Here is a 20,097-nt window from a genome sequence, read left to right on the forward strand (position 1 = left end):
AAAATAAAGAAATAATTTCATTTAAATTAGTATATTAGTGTAATTAGTATAATAATTTTTCTCATTGAAAGTATGTTGTAAAACAATCATTATTTATAATTATAATATAGAAATAATTACTTGTTGTGGATTCAATTTTAAATGGACGCAAATGCCATTTTTACCTATCTACTTTTCCAACCATAATTACAAGCAAAAACATTGTTTTGTAAATTAATTAAAAATCAAAAACTGAAATCTTTATACACAAAAGTATTTAGACCCATTTATGTGACACTAATCCTGTTTGCTGTAAATTTTCATTAAGATTAAGACCTGGGTCTACAGAAGACCACAATTTTTACTGTAAGTGGATCGAATTGTGGTTAAACATATAGAGGCTTTGTATGTTGCAAAGGGGATTGTATTGAAAAGGGTTACTATTCTATTGAAGTATTAACTAAAATGTCTGAATACTGAATACTGAATTAGAGACTTTGGTTTTAATTATTTTCAAAATAGCTAGAAACAAAATTTTTTATTTCATGATTAACTGTAGACTGACAGACAAAAATAGAAACATTCTGGTGGACAGCATGCCAAGACACGCGGTAGCTGTGAGGTTATTTCACCAAATATCAGTTTATAAACTGATATGTATTTTCTTCAAAAATATTTTAATAAATATAAAATAATTAAATAGTAATATAAATATTGTATTTTATATCTATATATAAGAATATACAACATGATAAAAATCTAACTATGTTATTTAAGTTGTAGTGGAGGATTCTAGCTATAATGAAAATGCTTATAAGGACTTTCAAATTACAATTAATCCAGTTTAAATAATGTATGAGTTCTTTAAAAAGCTCATACATTTTCATGAGAAAAGTGATACCATTAATTTATAGAAAATGTTACCAATCTATCAATGACAAAACCCAAGTATTGAACAGTAAGCCTTAAAAGCATGTTTGCATTTGACGCTATTACCTTGCTGAATCATCTGACCTTTGCACTCTTCTGCTACTTTAAAACACAACAATTAACTTAATCATACTTACACTCCAGTAAAGATAATGTGTATGTCATGACACAATTGTATGCCTTTAAGAGTTCACATTACAACATCCTCAACAATACATGTTTCTCAAAGAAAACCAGAAGTCAGTAGGCTGGATGTACAAACAGTCAAAACAAATATTGGCTGCAGTCTCTAAAAAGCACCTCAGGAAAAAAAACAACAATACTAAAAACAAAGAGGATGGCTAAAATAATTCAGGTTTAACATTCCACACCCATGAAATCTCCTGAAGTCAGAAAGAAGCTATAGGAGGATATGACATGTTAACCTCCATCTCCATTAAAGTAAACATCACTTAATAATGACTAAAAAGCAATGATAAAATAAGCCATAAAGAGCATAAAGTAAAAGAAATTGTATTTGTGGGCTGAAATATAAAAAGGCTTGTGGTCAATGCACAATTGTATCCTATGTAGTTTTTCTTGCTGTAAGCTTCACTTTCCAGATCATACATCATACAAATAAAAACTTTGTGTATTGCAACATAATAGTGCAGTCATGTACTGCCTCCAAATTTACCTTTAATGCCAATGAAACACAGAAAAAGAGAAAAAGATTTAAAAAACCTGTCTATTGACTTGTGATGTTTTCTCAGATGTAGACACAAACATAAACTTACCTTAACTGAGCAAACACGGGGGAATTTTAGTCATGTTCTATCAATAAAATGACAAATGATTAATCTTTCATTCAGGCTTATAAGAATGTTTAGGCACTTTAGATACACATTTTCTCTCTCTTGTTCAGTGGTGATATGCTTACAAGTGTCTGCTTACAGCCATTCATGTCTGAAAAACAACTAACTTAGCTGCTTCTTATGTCTACAATAAACACAGAATTAAAATATACTGTTCTGGTTAAGAGGATGTCTTAGTGTTCCCAGACAGAGCAGGAAAGCTCCTGAGATGATCAGACAGGGCAAAGCAAAAAAATTCTTGATGATAATGTTCTTCCTACAAGCTTGGTACAGAGTCCATATCCTCATTCTCTATCAGGACTCTGCCTCTCTTTAGCCCACCTACCCCATTTTCATGATGCTCTGTCTCTCTTGCTCTGTTCAGCACCTGGTTCTTGCTCCCAGCATCACTACAGCACTTATAGGGCAAAAGGTTACCATTTAAGCTGGGAGGCCTGTTAAGCATGTTTTCTGCTACATTCTCCATTTCCTCCATGCTCGTGTTACATGCATCAGTTCTCTCCTGCTTGGCCACCTCATTGAATGAGGGGTCCTGTGCATAGTGGACCAGCCCCTCAGATATGAAGTCCTAAGAAAAGACAACGTACTATATTACTCTGCATTGTTAAATAAGTACAATATATACAATAAGTGTTGACACTGTTATAGCAATCTTTCCAAACAGAGTGGAGTTGCTGAACTAATGCTCTAAAATGTAACAATATAATCTAGTATCTTCAGTAATATCTAATTGCCCACCACCTCATGTAAAACTAATTCAAGAGGAACATGAACAGGAAAAATGCCAGAAAATTGAGCGATTAAGAAATAAAAGCATTGTGGGTATTCTAGTATTAACCATTTAAAAAAAAAAAAAGGACATTTAGTAGCTTGACTTTGCCACTTGGCAGTGACTTTTAATGTTTAGTTTTAAAAACTTATACATGTTTCGTAAATATAAACAAAATTTCATGTCTCCAACACACTTAACACACTGGGAAGGGCGCAAAATAATAGACCTTCCACAATAAACAGGTGAATTGGTAACAAGTAATCATAATTGGAAAGAGCCACCTAAGGTTTAGTCTTTACAAGCATAGATGGATTGTGGCTCAACTCATGCCAAACCTCAAGGGAAAATCTGTTCAAAAAGAACTTTTTAATTATTTGCAAGACTGTCACTTAACTCAGACTGCAGCTGCTTCAAGAAACTTGAAACTCATGTAAAGAGTCTCAATCTATACAGCAATGCTGCAAAGATCTCTGGACCAGGGCTTAGATGGCAGTGAAAACATGTGCTGTGGTTAGATGAGTCCACGTTTCAGCTTGTTTTATGAAAAAAAAAGGTGTTGGGTTCTCAGTGCCAAAGCCAAAACAACCATCCAGCAACATGTGCCCACATCTGTCATGGTATGGGGTTACATCAGTGCATATGTGCTTGGGTGACTTCTATATGTTTAAAGATACCATTAATAAGGAAGTGCACATGGGGGTTTAGGGAGACATATGCTGCTATCAAGGTGATGTCTTTTTGGGAACATCCGTTGCTATTTTAGCAACACAATAACAGGTCTTACACTGCATGTGCTACAAAAGTGTTGCTCCATAGACAAAGTATGTGTATGCGTGACTGGTCTGACTGCAGTTAAGATCTGTTCACCATGTCATTTGTAAGTGAAAACATTATTAAAAACTATGTCCTTATAACTTAATTATTATTAATTTACAGGAGCTCTGGTTCTTATTTAGAATTCTTTTCAAGAATTTGCTTATTTTCTTTTCAAATAAGTACCATCAACTAAAAAGGCTTTAATTGTTGGAGATTTTAATGCTCATTATGAAAATAAGCTTGATCCACTTAAAATCATGTTTAATTTTATTTTAGAATCTATATGTATTACCCAAAATGTAATAGGACCCACTCACCGCTGTAGACAATCAATACCACTTTACTATTACATCTGCAACTGCATCAGCTTTTATAAACAGCCTACCGGAATTAATAATTGTGTTACCATCAAAGCCTAAAAAGCTAGAACAGGCAACTCAACATTTAGAGTCCGTATTCCACACAATCTTGGACAGTGTAGCACCAGTTAAAACTAAACTGATTAGGGAGAAAAAGCTTGCTCCATGGTACAATGACCACACACATGCTCTAAAACAAGCATCACAAAAATTAGAGCGCAGCTGGCGGCACACTACATTGGAAGTGTATGAAAGAGCATGGAAAGATGCCCTGAGTATAAACATGCACTTATAAAAGCCAAATCTTTTATTATTATTCTCTAATAGAGAATAATACAAATAACCATAGTTTTTCCTTTTTGAGACAATGTTCAGATTTACAGAAACTGATTCTAATATACCATCTAACTGTACCAGCAATGATTTAAAAAATCTTTAAGGACAAGATATAAGGACAAGAGTGTGTCACCTGGCAATATTAAGCATCAATTCAGATGGAGCAGCATGGGTGATAATAGTGACTTATCCAACAAGGATAGCCAACTTAATTCCTTTAATCCAACTTTCCAAACTGAGCAAACTGCAGTTTACAGTCATGTTTACTTGACCCTGTTCCAACTTGTTTACTTACAGATTTGCTCCCTATCATAGTAGAGCCCCTGTTTACCTTAATAAATGCATCCCCTAGCCTTGGATAATAACCCAAATTGTTCAAATGTAATTAAAGCCCAGATTAAAAAACAAACAAATCTTAATCCACATGTTCTGTCTAATTATAAGCTAATTTCTAACCGTCCTTTTGTCTGCAATATTATAGAAAAAGCAGTTTCCCAACAATAAGAACAAATGTTCTTATCGGCATGAAAACAGTATTCATGAAACATTTTAATTAGGATTTAGACCCAATCACAGTACCTAAGCTGCATTAATTAGGATAGTTAATAATTTATTAATGTCCTCTGATAATGGATGCATCTTTTGATACTGTAGATAATAATGTTTTATTAAATAGGCTAGAAAATACAGTAGGTGTTAAAGGACTTGCACTCTCTTGGTTTAAATTCTATTTCACTGACCACTCCCAATTTGTCCATGTAAATAATAAATGCTCTGAAACTAGAAAAGAACAATTATGTTGTTCCACAGGGGTCAGTATTGCTCTAGTATATACACTTACGTATATGCTACCATTAAAAAAATATTCATAAACATGGCATCAATTTGAATTGCTATGCAGATGACACACAGTCATGGCTGGATTACTGACCGGGCCAGTGGGGCCAGCGCCCAGGGGCCCTTGAGGTCAGGGGGCCCCGGGGGGCCCTGGCCCAAAACATTTTGCGATGCCTATCAACATTTATGATACAATATATTTTTATTTCCGAGGGCCCTCCATTTTAAGGATGCTCTGACTATTAGGGACTTTGACCCCAGGGCCTCTTGGGGGCCCTAACGGAAAGGACAAGTTTCGGATCGAAACTTTCAATGTTGTCATTGACAAACTTGTGTCCTGTCTCAACGACCGTTTGAATGCATACACACACTTAACTGAGCTATTTGATGTTCTTTTCATGCCTGACAATATGTCCAACAGTGAGCTCACTTTAAAGGCTAACTCACTCGCTGCAGCATATCCTTCAGATCTGAACATGAGCCTGGCAGATGAATTGATACAATACAAATCATTCATAACAGAAAAAGAAAAATGTCCTAGTAAAATGCTCAAAACCATGATAAATTTGAATTTACAGTCAACCTTTCCAAATGTCTACATAGCACTTAGACTTTTTTTGACTGCCTATCACAAATTGTGAAGGGGAGCATTCATTCTCCAAACTGGCTCGTATTAAGAATGAACTCAGGATTAGGATGCGCCAAAACCGCCTGAACTCACTGTCACTTCTGGCCATTGAATCAGATTTGGTCAGACAGCTTAATTTTGATGAATTAGTGGATGACTTTGCAAGAAAGAAGAGTAGAAAGAAACTTATATAAAATAGATTCTTGTGTTAGGATTAGTTATTGACAGGTTGTTTAATGTATTAATTTATTTATGTTTTTGGAGGGGGGGGGGAGAGATGGTGCCCTGGGCAACTCTTTGCCCAGGGGCCCAGACTATCCTTAATCCGTCCTTGCACACAGTTGTATATGTATATCAGCCAAACCCAATTACATTAACACAATCAGTAAGATCGAGGATTGTGTAAATGACATAAAAGACTGGAGTCATCATGTCATCCAATTGAACAGAGGTATTACTTGTTGGATCTAAGGCTGCAAGAAACAAGTTGTCTAACCTGGTTCTAAACCTTAAAGCTTTCTCTGTTACTCCCAGCTCAGTTGTAAAAAAACTTGGGACTCAAAATAGATTCAGACTTCTACTTTGATTTCGTTCATCTGCATAATGTCCCAAAAATAAGAAATGTCTGTTAAATGACACTGAAAACTGATCCATGCAGACCCTGGAACAGACTATACAAGGTGGTAAACTTCCTCCATACACAACTCCACCCATGCCCGCTGCAGAAGCTCCATAAGTTGGTGGACATTTTGCGGGTGAGTGGGAGCAGATTGCTCAGCCTGTTTCATATCTTAAACATTTTCAATAGGGTTGCAGTCAGGCGGATTTGGGGGCAAAGGCAGTGTGGAGAATTTATTGTTCATTGCCAACCATTCCTGAGTGATCCAAGCCCAATGACACGATTGTCCAGAAAGACTTCCTGAAGATATGGGTGCAGATGGTCAGCTAACAGGTCCCTGTAGCGTTCACCATTTAAGGATTGTGGTACAATGACTAACCGTCCTGGGGCATACCCTAGGAATGCTACCCCGGCTTTATGCAGTTTCCTCTGATCTGTCTGTCAGTGTCTCTCACCCGTAATTGGGACTCGTCACTGTCTTTCATGTGTCCAAGGTCAATTGAAGCCTTTCTTTGGCCCATGCGCGAGGTGCAGGCAATGATGGGTGGATGACAGTGGCACACATGTTGGTCTATGGCTGGTGTTCCCTAGTCGACACGTCTACAATCCTTAACATTGCCTGTTTCTTTGTGCTTCTTCAAAAGAGTTTAAACAGCACATCCTTAAACCTCAGTCTGCTTTGAAATCTTTGCCTGGGAGCAGTGGCGATTTCTCTAAGACTGCAAGGGAAGCTCAGCTTCCCCTAAAATGTCAAAAATTAAATGGTCAAATATGTACAGTTGTGTTAACATTTCATTGACTACAAATGCGTTAGAACACGTTCATCTCGAAGACGAGTTCGTTCAGAATCAGCTACTTATCACAAATCGACTGACTTGGTTTTGTTAACTTCTCATACATTCCCGTAGCGTCAATGCATTTGCCCGTAGAAGCTGAGCGTCTATTCACTTCAAAGGGACTGCGTGAAAAAGTTTTTTCCATTGCTTCGAAACTCGCCGGTCATTGGATAAATGCCACGATTTTGTCCCGCCCCCAGACGCTGAGCGTCTCTGGGGGTGAATGGAGCTGTGGGCGGGTCTGGACGCTGAGCTTCTGCAAGAAGATTGGAGGATCAGTCGAAGGCTGAATCCCGTTTTGATTGACAGCTATTTTGATCTCTACACCATCACTTAATAACTGGGAGCTTCAGTTCCATCGCGGATTTTGCGAGTGAAGTCGAAAGACAAACTGCAACCCATTTCAGGCCATTTTCTTGAAAAGGAACGGAGGGCAAAATTTATGTATAAATAAATTGCCAAATTTCATGATGTAAGCCGACAATGAGCTTCCCCTCTTTGAAAGACCAGCAGCCGCCACTGCCTGGGAGATACCTTTCTAATGCAGTATAACTACCTTGTGTCTTTTTGCTGTGCTCTGTCTTGCCATGGTGTTTGACCTGTGACATGAAACTGTCTTTCACAATCTCACCTTTGTAGGCTGCTCCTCACCAATGTTTAAACCACCTACACAGCTGTTTCTGTTAATGACCATGTTTCAACCTACATATAAAAATGATAATCGTTATCACCTGCTTGGTATAATCTGATTATAATCCTACAAAACCCCATATACCATTTTTAGTCTGTTTATTATAGAGCAACTACATTCCCATTTTTTTACATCCCATTCATTTTTCAAGGTCCTTATGTCAAAACAATAAAAATCCTTTAACTAGCCCCACAGACTTAAAAATCCTGTTTTTAGTTTCACCTGATGCTGGACCAAGTGCGGAGGCAATGCTGTCTTGTATGAGGCATCTGATATGGTTTGTCCCCTCAGACACTCCAAGTTAAAGGAAGCTCGTCTACCTGTTTTGGAGAAAGTTAGATAAAATATTTTAATTCATCACATTATTTAAATTTTTCTTATATTTGGATTAACTAGAGCTACACTATTTAAATATTGTAGTGGTATAATCATATTTTGTATTATATCACTGTGTATTTGTTCATATGAGTAAAAACTTACCTAGTGCTGTGGAACAGAAAAACGTTTTTCGAATTTGCCACAATCTTTTTTCTTCCTCCACATCCCTTTTCTCCATCACAGCTTGCTGTTTACACTCTTCATCCTGCAGTGCCAACCTGTCACATACACACTTATCAAGATAGCAAATTCAAAAAAATGAAAATAGATAAAATGATAAAAAATTAAATATTAAATTGAGAATAGTTAAAGGACTGTGTTACATTTTGGTGGCGAGTGTGTCTTGCTTGTGGTGGCATTGTCTTTCTAAAAACATCTGATTATTTATTTCTCCTGTTAATGACTCCTCCTGACTCATTAATGGAGGATTACTGTCAGTTGCTTCCAAGCTAAACATAGACACAAAAAAACAAACTATATAAATGAATACAATTTTTATTCACTTCACCAAGCAAGTGTTACACTTCCAGATAAGAGCATTCTCTAAATTAAAAAATACAGATACAATTTCAATATTTCAATATGTAAAAATAAAACAAAACTGAATTTATAATACTGCATATTCTGTTTTAACCAAAATGTAACTACTTACATATAAAATCACAACTTTTAATTCAACCGAACCTAGAAATTCTAGATTATGTAGTTATTTTTATTTATTAGGTTTTTTACATTATCTTGACAAATTTGTATCTAGCAGTGATACATTCAGAAACATAATGTTAATATGTTTATGCAACTATGTGTTTTATACAAAAGAAAACTTCCATCATGCCTGTAGCCTCTATGATAAAAAGATAGATTACAAGGTTAATTCAAAATTTTATCAAATGTTAATGCCACTTACAAAACTTCTCATTCTTACAAAACTTCTCATCTGATGCAACCTTTAATTTGTGTTCATTTCAAGTAGGGCTACTTCTTTATCTTTGAATAAAGGGTTATTTCTGTCTTTGGAGAATCATGGAGCCACCAGAAAATAAATATAAATACTAACAAATCTATATGTATTTTGCGCTTCTAGAACAGCTATGCTGTAAAATGACAATGAAGATGTCTTTAAGATTTTTACGCATGCTCTTTATTTTGCTGGCAAATAAAAGAAACACATACTATTAGAAAGTACAAATTGCCTACACAAATAGGTAATTAATTTAAAGGTTATTATACATTATATTATACATAAAAAAGTGTCCATTTTACTTTGTTGTGGTTTTGCTGTCAAAAGGTACAAGTTACATTATTGTTGGAGCTTGCCAGTTGTGTAGGCTGGACACATTCTAGGCAATGATTTAGTTTTTTTAACGGATTGTAAATGTGTCACACAAATAAACACATAAAAAACTTAAGAATCTTAAGATCTTTACAATAATACAATTACAATAAGTTGCAAGCAGAACGCTTCAAGACATTTTGCTAGACACATAGGTGTGTTTGCTGACAGTGTGCTTTTGCCGATCTGGCATGTCTTTATGTCTATAACTTGCATGGTTTCAAACTATTATTTGCTAATACATCTGTACAACCACTGGGGAAGGGGTTTCCTACCAGCAACATAAAAACCCAAACTAACGATAACTGCTCTTATATTTTCATTTTTAGTATGTTTAAGAGGCAGATGGTGATGCAGAGGAGGCATTGTCTACACTTGTTTTGGCATGTGCGTCAAACGTATCCATGTTTTTGAAATACTGTCAGTTTAAACTATTTTCTTTAACCACTTAGAACCTAAAACAATAGGCTCAAAACCTGTTCCTTAAAGCTTAAATGAAATTTGTGGTTGATCACACAGACAAGACAAAAAGCCTTCGGGAAGAGTGGTCAGATGTAACAAAAATAAGGCCAAAAGTGGACAAAATAATGAAAAGAAAAATTACCTCAAAATTATTCTTTAACCTAAATCATCTTAGTAGCGGATAGCGGATACAATTTGGTGTTCAAACTGAAAAATGTCCTTAAATATACATCAACATCAATTTTGGAATACATGGTCCTCCTATATATTTTGGAAAACATGGTCAGACCTCAACCCCACTAAGCATATATGGACTGTAACAAAAAACCCTTTGCAGAACACTGTGCACTGTGCCAGAGGCTTTTTGATGGCTGTCAAAAGTAGCAGGTAAGTTCAGATATTATTACTGCAAACTGATTACACAATTTTGTTAATATTTATAAATACAAAATCAAGTTCTATGTATAAAAAGCTTAGGCTAAAGTGCAAACAAAAAGCAAACACAAAAATGGTTCAATACTTGCTGTCCCTTACTGTAGTATACAGAGAAAGAAAAAAATAAGAGAGAGGGAGAGAGAGGGATTACGCTAATAACCTACACAGATCTTTATTCTTTACCCTCTTTCTGTACTGCTTTCAATCAAACACTACTTAGTTTGCCGATATAAACTGCTTCTATTACGTCTCACCAGAACTTATCAGTTACTAAAAGCTTTAAATCTGTTTATTCAGTAATTTAGTTCTGAGCATACTTTTGTAGTTCTATTTTTGTAGAAACTTCTCAGTTACTAAAAGCTTTAAATCTGTTTATTCAGTAATTTAGTTCTGAGCATACTTTTGTAGTTTAGATAATTAAGTGCTGCCTTTAGTGGAGGCAGAAAGTTAAAAGACATCCTCATTGGAGAAGAAAGCAGAGTGACATCCTAAGCAAAAAAAGAACACAGACCAAGTTTCTCATACTCTGGAACAATGCATGATAAATGACCAAACCATATAAAAGTCAAAAAAGATATAAAGGAATAAAAGAATCACCCAAACATTACACTAAAAAGGATCTAAAAGCTGCTTAGAAGATTTTCCTAGGAGGTTGGTGGAAGAGATAACCTCAAATGTTGGTAATATAAAGAATTAGAAAATATTAACATAAAAAATCAACACCAGCTAAAACATTTAAACTGATAATATTTTGATGTTTTTTTGAGTTTTGTTTATGTTAAATAAAGTCTAGGGGTAAATGCTGGTTTAAAAAGCCTTTTTACCTTTGCTTAAGGATATAGTTCAAAAAACAATTTATAAAACAGATAGTTCCGGTCCTAAATCTGATTGGCTGAGCCACGTTCGAAGCCATTGTAAAATCCCCGATAAACGCACACCTATGACCACCTCACAGCATTCCATATTAATACGCCACTGAAAAGAAAAAGTGAATGTTATGTTCGCCCTCATGTTGCCTAGCAACACTGTTAACAAACTACCTGGGGTCACGGAAGAATGCTTTTTGTAAGTGTTTTTGTAAATAAGAACATTTATAAATTGAACATTGTTGTATTTTATTATATTTTATGTTGATCGCCGTCTTATAAAAGCAATAAGCCGCTCAAGGCCGTGCGTTACTGCTATGATTTTATCACGGGGAAAGACGTTTTAGGCAATCCGCTTCGCGTCATGCCAAAACAACCTTCCCCGTGATAAAACTGCAGTAACGCACGGTCTCTAGTGGCTTATTGCTTTAATAAACAATTTTAAACACTGTAGTATTTTAATCAAAAGGATTATTTAAACAACATTTTAGGTTAACTGTTAGTCTGTTTTTAAAAATAGGTGTATGCAATATGTACATTCTGGGCTTATATGTACTATTTAAGGTAATATTTATAATAAAAAAAAAAAAAAGTTAATTTCCATTAGTTCATAATAACTCTGAATACTTAATTATGTTTTTGGTACATAATTAGGAAATGCTGCAAAGTAAACATATTTTATTTTAATGACTACCACACATACATGCCGGAATTGCCAATGTACATTTTTCATAAATGCTATTTTATTTAAATCACTGATTAAAATGTCTTCTGATAATATAACATATTAAACATACTGTATGTTTCTATACTAAAAATAACATTAATATCAGTGATCAGAACATTAACCAAAAATGCAAAAATCACACTAATATCAAAAGCATTTTAAGAACAAAATGAAACAAACTGAACAAGTGGGAATCTAAATGATTCAGTGTTAGTACATTTTATTATCATTTGGTCTCTCACCTGATCAAAGTTATTAGCTAATTCAGATAACCTCTATGATCCCACCCTAACTAGTCAGTTTGAATTCGAAAATAATAAATAATTTCTTGTGTCCAGTGCCAGGAGCAAAAAATATAACAAAACAAATAGTGTAAGGCATATCTGCAAATAGCATTTTTGTGCTCATTTTGTTAACACAAAACAAAGACTAGAGATGCAAATGTAAACTGTGCTAATTTGTCCTAATGCCCTATATGTTTCACACTGATTTCAAAACTTTTGGTCTGTAACATTTTGGACACCATTGTTTTCCTCTTCTGTTCTGTCCATACCTCTTATTAGGGAAGCACCATGAGGAGTGAGGCAGTAGACTAGGTGTGAAGATGGGTCTTGTGTGCCTATCTACATTGATAGTGGACAGGCTCTGGTGGCAGCAACCAATAGCCGTGTTGTTGGCGTTGTTGATGTTGGCATTGGAACCTGAGGAAGAGTAGCTACTTGGCGTGAAGGTGGAATCCACCAGTTTTTCATGTGATGGTGTCTCTTCATGGCTGTCTGATTTGCTGATGTGCAGTGGCCGCTGATTGGTAAAAGATTGTGGGAAAGATGCATGACTGTCGTTCTGATGGTAATAGTTCATGTGATTATCGAAGAGACCACCGGATCGCTGCATAAAAATAAAAAGGGTTATTTATCAAAAAAAGTAAAAAAGAATACATAATTAACCAGCTAAACTGTTCCACAACGTTTTCTAAGTGCACAGAAAGATATTTAAGTGGAGGGCTGCCAACTGAATCTGAAAAAAGGATTCAACACAATTCAAATAAATACACAAATGCACATGCTTACACACACACATGTATAGGCTTGTATTGGCATGTATTGACTATCTAACAAGCCCACCAGCACTGAGATCCAAGATCAAATTTTAGCAGTGCTATTAACTGGCCCCCAAACACGATTGCCTATGTCTGTTAAAATGATTTATTTAAGAGATTTCTTATTACTGCTGAAATTGTGGCCTTTGCTGGCTGGTTGAATGTTCTTGCATAGAGATGATGAATGATGAAGACTTTCCATATTTTATACTAATCTCTGTGTGAACTTGCTGGTAGGTGGAAAAAGAAGAAGTGTTTGGCATGACCCTCCTCTGTCATAGTAGGAGTCTGCAGCAGTGAAGGAAATATGCAAGTGGCTAATTGGATGTGACTAGTTTAAAAGAATACATAAAATACATTTAGATGTTCACAGTTGTTTTGGCAGTATAGTGTAAATGCAATAGATTACAATACATAAACTGTTTGTAACTCATCAAAGTGCATCCAATATAAGAATTGATACTTTAAGCAGAGCACAGGGAAATGACCAGACCATTACCCTAAATATATCATCTTCAGATGCAGTGCACATTGTTTCTTTCATGGCCTTCTCCAGCTCCTCCTCTGCCGTGAGGTCCCCTGATATCGCCCTCCTTATTTCTGGACCCATTTCATGCAGTGTACGCAGGCCAGCCTACTCCACAAATACATACAAAATTAAATATTTGATATTAAAAATCTGTTTCAAAGATAATTTTAAAGAATTTTTTGTTCTTTGAAAACATGTAAAACTTTGTGATTTTAAATGCATCTTTTTAATATAGACATTGTGCTTAAATTGTGCTTAAACTCTTTCTAAGAAGAAAACATGAAATACATTGTTAAATAGAAGCCCAAATCAGAAAACGCATGAAAAATGCAAAAAAAAAAAAGTTTCTAACATTAACTTTGACTTTTATTTCATTGTAGGCAGTATGAACCCAAAATATTTTATTTCATTTGTTAACATAACATCTATTCTTGCATTTCACACCTGTAACACATTCCAAAAAAAGTTAGGACAAACATAAATAATGTGATTTCTGAGGTGATGTCAACAGGTAAAAATTTAGGTTTTTTTGCATTTTTCCCCAATTTTCCTCCCAATCTTGTTGTATCTAATTACCAGATTGCATTACACTTCCTCTCTACCAATGCTGATCCCCACTGCTGATTGAGGTGAGCAAACCTGTCACACACCGCCTCCGACACGTGTGCGGTAGCCGACTGCATCATTTCACCTGCACAAGGCGAGTTCATATGCGGATCAGCTTTATGCACAGAGAGCAAAACCCTGTTCACATTATTCCTCGACTCTGTGCAGGCGCCATCAATCAGCCAGCAAAGGTCGTAATTGCATCAGTTATGAGGTCCCTCTCCGGCTTCCCATCCCTGTATGAACAACAAGCCAATCGTTGTTCATATAGTCGGCCAGCCCAGCTGGACGGCAGAGCTGAGTTTCGAACTGATCTGGTGTGCTAGCGTATTTTACTGCTGCGCCACCTGAGCAGCAATATGTGGAGAAATTTAAAATGAAAAATTAAATGACAACGACAACCCAATACTGTTGCACACCTTAAGACATGTTTGCAGGAACAACAAAACACCTGAAAGACTTCATTGCTTGGCATAGACAAAACGTAATTTAATTGTTGTGAGAAGGAACGACAACATTACATATATATATATATATATATATATATATATATATATATATATATATACCATAACATTAAAACTACCTCCTTGTTTCTACACACATTGTCCATTTTATCAGCTTCACTTACCATAAAGAAGAGCACTTTGTAGTTCTACAATTACTGACTGTAATCCATCTGTTTTTCTGCATGCTTTGTTAGCCCCCTTTCATGCTGTTCTTCAATGGTCAGGACTCTCCCAGAACCACTACAGAGTAGGTATTATATGGGTGGTGGATCATTCTCAGCACTGCAGTGACATTGACATAGTGGCCCCATAGGCATCGTGTGTGTTGTGCTGGTATGAGTGTATAAAACACAGCAGGGCTTATAGAGTTCTTTAAACACCTCACTGCCACTGCTGGACTGAGAATAGTCCACCAACCAAAAATATCCAGCCAACAGCGCCCCATAGGCATCGTCCTGTGACCACTGATGAGGTCTAGAAGATGACCAACACAAATAGGAGCAATAGATGAGCGATCGTCTTTGACTTTACATCTACAAGGTGAACCAACTAGGTAGGAGTGTCTAATAGAATGGACAGTGAGTGGACACAGTATTAAAAACTCCAGCAGTGCTGCTGTGTCTGATCCACTCATACCAGCACAACACACACTAACACACCACCACCATGTCATTGTCACTGCAGTGCTGAGAATGATCCACCACGTAAATAATACCTGCTCTGTGGTGGTCCTGTGGGGGTCCTGACTATTAAAGAACAGGGTGAAAGCAGGCCAAAAATTATGTAAAGAAACAGTTGGACTCAATAATTGTAGAACTAAAAAGTGCTTCTATATGTTAAGTGGAGTTGATAAAATGTACAGTGTGTGCAGAAACCAGGAGGTGGATTTAATGTTATGGCTGATTGGCTGATAAATTGGTAAATGCTTTACCATGTCATTAAATTAAGCTGACCAGACAAAACATTAAAACTCCTGTGTTCATACTGTGTGCAATGAAATAAGTCAAAGTAAATGTAAAAAACACTTTGACGTGCATTTTTTCATGCTAATTTAGATTAATATAAATTGTTACACTACTGAAATTCATTTTTTTATTTGTACCCACATCCATGCACATATTATGAAGAAGAACCCCAAGCATTTGAATTTTTTTTCTGTATTTGTTTTAATAGAAAATAAACAAAAGCTATATTTCAGAAAGATAAAAAAAAAAGTGGACTGAGACGGTAAGACATGTTAGAACAGAGCTCTAAAAAGGTAGTGTGTCATCTGTGTGCCTATGTATATGTTTGGTAAAATGCTAACCCACCTGCAAAGAAAGAGAAGTCTTGGGAGGTACTTTAGCCACTAGGCCCTGTTCTTTTCGCTTCTTGAACTTTCTAAAGTATTCCTGAATAAGGAAAGTAGCATAAAACTTCCCAACTGTGACTTCATCATCTGGAGACATAGACAAGTACAAACACAATAATTAATGAAAACATTGTTTTTTACTGTATTATTATTGTACTGTATTTTATTAAATACAGGGTGGCACAGACGCACAGCAGGTACTATTTGTGCCATTCAGCTCTTTCAACGTTGTTTTGGTGTGGCGTTTATTATGTTCTCCTAGTGTCCATGTGGACTTTCCCTGGGTACTCCCTGGGAATTTTAATACCACAACACCATTTTTCTGAACGCTTGTCTGGTCTTTTGTTTGAGGCAGTTATTCAAAAGGCAGTGCAATGAATTGGGTCCTCGGAGAACCATCTACAGCCCTACAGTAGTCAGGAAGCAAGTTGTGCAGTGTCTTACCCTGCACAAAACATGCAGGGTTAACCTGGGCCCAGGAATTTAATGCATACATATTTTGTGGCTTACTATAAACAAGGTCAGGTCTGTGTCCATAGCAAAAAAGCCCAGTACCAGAAGGTATGCTCAATCTCTTGCCCATTTACTAACATCCTTACACATTTCACTAAAATTTTTATAGGATTTTTACATCTCAGGCAACACTGTGATATAAGTCATATATCCTGTCTACTCTCTCCAACCTTGGAGTAACCGGTTCGGCATGGCAATGGATGGCCTCCTATCTGGAAGGGCGCTCCTACCAGGTGTCATGGAGGGGATCCATATCCCATCCATGCACTCTCTCAACCGGTGTTCCTCGGGGCTCTGTACTTAGCCCACTTCTTTTTTCTATCTACACCCGCTCTCTGGGTAAGGTCATAGCCTCCCATGGCTTCTCTTACCACTCCTATGCAGAGGGTACTCAGCTCATTCTGTTATTTCCTCCTTCAGACACACAAGTCTCAGCTCGCGTCTCAGCATGTCTGCGAGATATCTCACAATGGATGTCGGCTCATCATCTAAAACTCAATCACAGCAAGACAGAGCTATTATTCATTCCTGGAGATCAATCTCCAACCCAGGACCTAGTCATCTCTCTTGGCGACTCCCAGATCAGACCATCTGATAATGTAAGAAGCCTTGGTGTCATCCTGGATAACCAGCTGACCTTCTCTCCATGTGTAGCCAACATGACAAGATCGTGCCGGTTCCTCCTTTATAACATCAGGAAGATTCGACCATTTCTCTCCATGGAAGCTACTCAGAATCTTGTGCAGTCACTTGTAATCTCACGGTTGGACTACTGCAACTCCCTGCTGGCAGGTGCTCCTATGTCCACTATTAAACCCTTGCAGCTCATTCAAAATGCAGCTGCCCGTCTGGTTTTTGACCAACCCAAACACTGCCACATCACGCCACTGATGCGTTCTTTTCACTGGCTTCCTGTAGCTGCACGCATTCAGTTTAAAATACTGATGCTCACCTACAAAGCCAAAAATGGACCAGCCCCAAGCTACCTTCGAGGTCTGTACCGCGCAACCTCCGAGCCACTAATCTCACTCGACTTGATCCTCCACCCAGAACTTAAGGAAGACAAGCATCAAGGCTCTTCTCTGTACTTGCACCCAAATGGTGGAATGAACTTCATCTGTCTGTCCGAACATCTGAATCTCTTGCCGTCTTTAAAAAAACTATAAAAACTCACCTCTTTACTAAGCACTTAAGCGGACTTGTACTTACTTACTTACTATCACTCTTATTCATTTCTTTTTCATTTAAAAAAAACAAAAAACAAAAAAACACTTTGGTTCTAACAGGTTTTAGCAGATTTGTGTTCTTGGACTGTTGTTTACTTAGACTAGAGTAATGAAATGTTTACTATGGAAGCACTTCTGTAAGTCGCTCTGGATAAGTGCATCTGCTAAATGCCGAAAATGAAAATGTAAATATTGAACTGCTTTTCAAATGCTTATTTATAGCTCTGCATAATCTTCTGCATTAAGGAACAGATGGTCAGTATTCATGTCAAAACAACCTGGTTTTGGACAGGGGGCCCTAGTTCTCAAGTGGTTCTTAAAAGGTCTTCTACCAGCTGTTGTGTAGCTTTATGAGTTTATCCTTAGGGTTACAGTCCAATCCAATTAGTCAGGTTAAGTGAGTGAGCCAGGACCTGGATTCTCCACCAATCTATTCTTGTAGGCCTAATATCTGGGCAGAGTATGCCCACAGCACATTGTGGCAGTAATCACTAAACATGTTGCCATATAAATGCCAGTTTGAGTATCCTTTGCACAATTTCCTGGAGCAGGAGGCTTATGTGTTTCCTTGGTCAGACACCTTTAATGGAATTGCTGACACATCTTGCATATGAACTGTGCCAACCTGTGTTGATAACCAAAAGAACTGATCAGGTCCCAAATTTTCTGTATGGAAACTGGATTTTGCCCAAGTCTGGATTTACTTTGTAAATATTAACAAATTTAGAATTTGATGCCTGCAACACAATTATACTTTTAAATTGTTTGAAAACTGGGGATACTAATTATTACAGTTTTGTTGTAACCCCGCTCCTGTAATAAGGGTTAATAAACCCAAAATGAGTTGTTAAAACACAAGAAAATGTCACCACTGGACACCACTTGTATCCAAGATGAATCTCATGTCACAGTTGCACACAGGAATGTCTGCACAATACACAATAGCTGCCATGCACACTGGATTTTCTAGAAACCAGAACAAAGAAATGCTGGTAAAAAGACAGGCCAACCAGAGAATTCAGACAACAGCGGACACAGCAATGAGCTGTGAGTTATGAGGTTATAAAAGTTATGAGGCTGTTTATAAAGAGCCACCCAGAGGTGAAACAGGTAATGGTTGATTAGGCACAAAGATTAGTGCCTCTATCCCCCTGTTGACCTACATGGGTATAGCAGGTGGGCTTGTTACAACATCTCTAGCCACTCAGCAACATTGTGCTACTGGCCACCTTTTATCTGCACCAGCAGTAGATATGAGAAGTAAATTTAATGCATTCGTTTCTTTTAACCATAGGCTAACATTGCTACAAATATTAATTCACTAATAAACACTTCACTACAAGTTTCTGCTGAGACGTTACATAACAATGAATGAAGTCATCACAATTCTGTCTGGTTGCTGATGCTAATGCCATACTGAACTGAACTCTGTTTTCATAGTAACAGTGTTTTTCAATCATTGTTATTGAAGATGGCTATAGGTCCATCCCTCTGTATGAGGACAGCCAACCATGGTTGACCTTCACAGTTCAAGATCATCCATTTTTCTGGTAGAATAATTGACAGGTGCTCCACAATAGCCACTTATGTTTCTATTAGATATTACAAAAGCCCTTGATGAAAAAATAACATCAATAGGGTTCAGTATGTGTGTAACACTTAGATGTCATCAGAAACAAAGGGTGTGTTTACTGTCCATACTCATACAGCTGAGAAAGAACCCTTCTTTGTTTTAGTAGTAATTCTGTCATGGAATTAGTGATTTAATTAGTTTTGTGGAACTGTGTGTATACGTTGTCCCCTAGAAGCTGACCGAAAACTGGGTTTTTGGGGTCGAGACATCCCGTCTCTCGACTAAATGGGGTTTTTTGACCAAAGTTTTTAGATAAAACTTTGATTTACATTGATGAATGTAACTTAGCGGGGCAACGGCGAATAAGTTAAACACCGGGTGTTTCATTGAATGCATGGTCTGGGACCTGCAACTTGGTACGGGTTGGCAAGTAGTATTCGTGACGTGTTGTGGCTGCAAGGCCATTAGCTCCATTAGGCCATTAGCTTAAAGACTGGATTCTTAGTAGATTTAAGGATTTAAATGTTGTATGTGTGTCTTGTTATGTGTATTTTGTAGTTGTATGTGTTTTGTAACTTTTGTGACTTGCCATTTGCCATTCTTGGATATATTATTTCGTATATTATTTCTAGTGGTATATTATCATTTGTTTGGATATCATTAAAACTTCTGAGCTGCTACTACAAAGCTGTGGTACGTATGTAAGTAGGTATGTAAAAACTAAATAATTATAAATTTTTCTTAAAAACATTCTATGTGATAACACTTATGATTACCCTAATATATGATTAATGCATGTTAAATATTGATCAGACAGTGTAAGACAAATAAGT

The 20,097-nt window shown here is 36.7% G+C and overlaps 1 protein-coding gene across 2 annotated transcripts in view; it reads right to left on the bottom strand.

Annotated features, from left to right (window-relative positions):
* Positions 1 to 1,652: 1,652 nt before the first annotated feature.
* The window catches only part of cacna1c (calcium channel, voltage-dependent, L type, alpha 1C subunit), a 243,825-nt gene continuing 225,380 nt past the window's right edge, over positions 1,653 to 20,097 (bottom strand). For both annotated transcript variants that reach the window (XM_062994612.1, XM_062994606.1), the window contains 7 exons: positions 15,912 to 16,039; positions 13,457 to 13,591; positions 12,412 to 12,746; positions 8,359 to 8,484; positions 8,138 to 8,253; positions 7,880 to 7,977; positions 1,653 to 2,331 (listed from right to left, as the gene is read on the bottom strand). In XM_062994612.1, coding sequence (XP_062850682.1) covers positions 2,020 to 2,331; positions 7,880 to 7,977; positions 8,138 to 8,253; positions 8,359 to 8,484; positions 12,412 to 12,746; positions 13,457 to 13,591; positions 15,912 to 16,039 — 1,250 coding nt within the window. In that variant the 3' untranslated portion in view covers positions 1,653 to 2,019. The remainder of the gene's footprint in view (positions 2,332 to 7,879; positions 7,978 to 8,137; positions 8,254 to 8,358; positions 8,485 to 12,411; positions 12,747 to 13,456; positions 13,592 to 15,911; positions 16,040 to 20,097) is intronic.

The sequence above is a fragment of the Trichomycterus rosablanca genome, chromosome 1 (assembly GCF_030014385.1).
Source record: "Trichomycterus rosablanca isolate fTriRos1 chromosome 1, fTriRos1.hap1, whole genome shotgun sequence".
NCBI classification, from domain to species: Eukaryota; Metazoa; Chordata; class Actinopteri; order Siluriformes; family Trichomycteridae; genus Trichomycterus; species Trichomycterus rosablanca.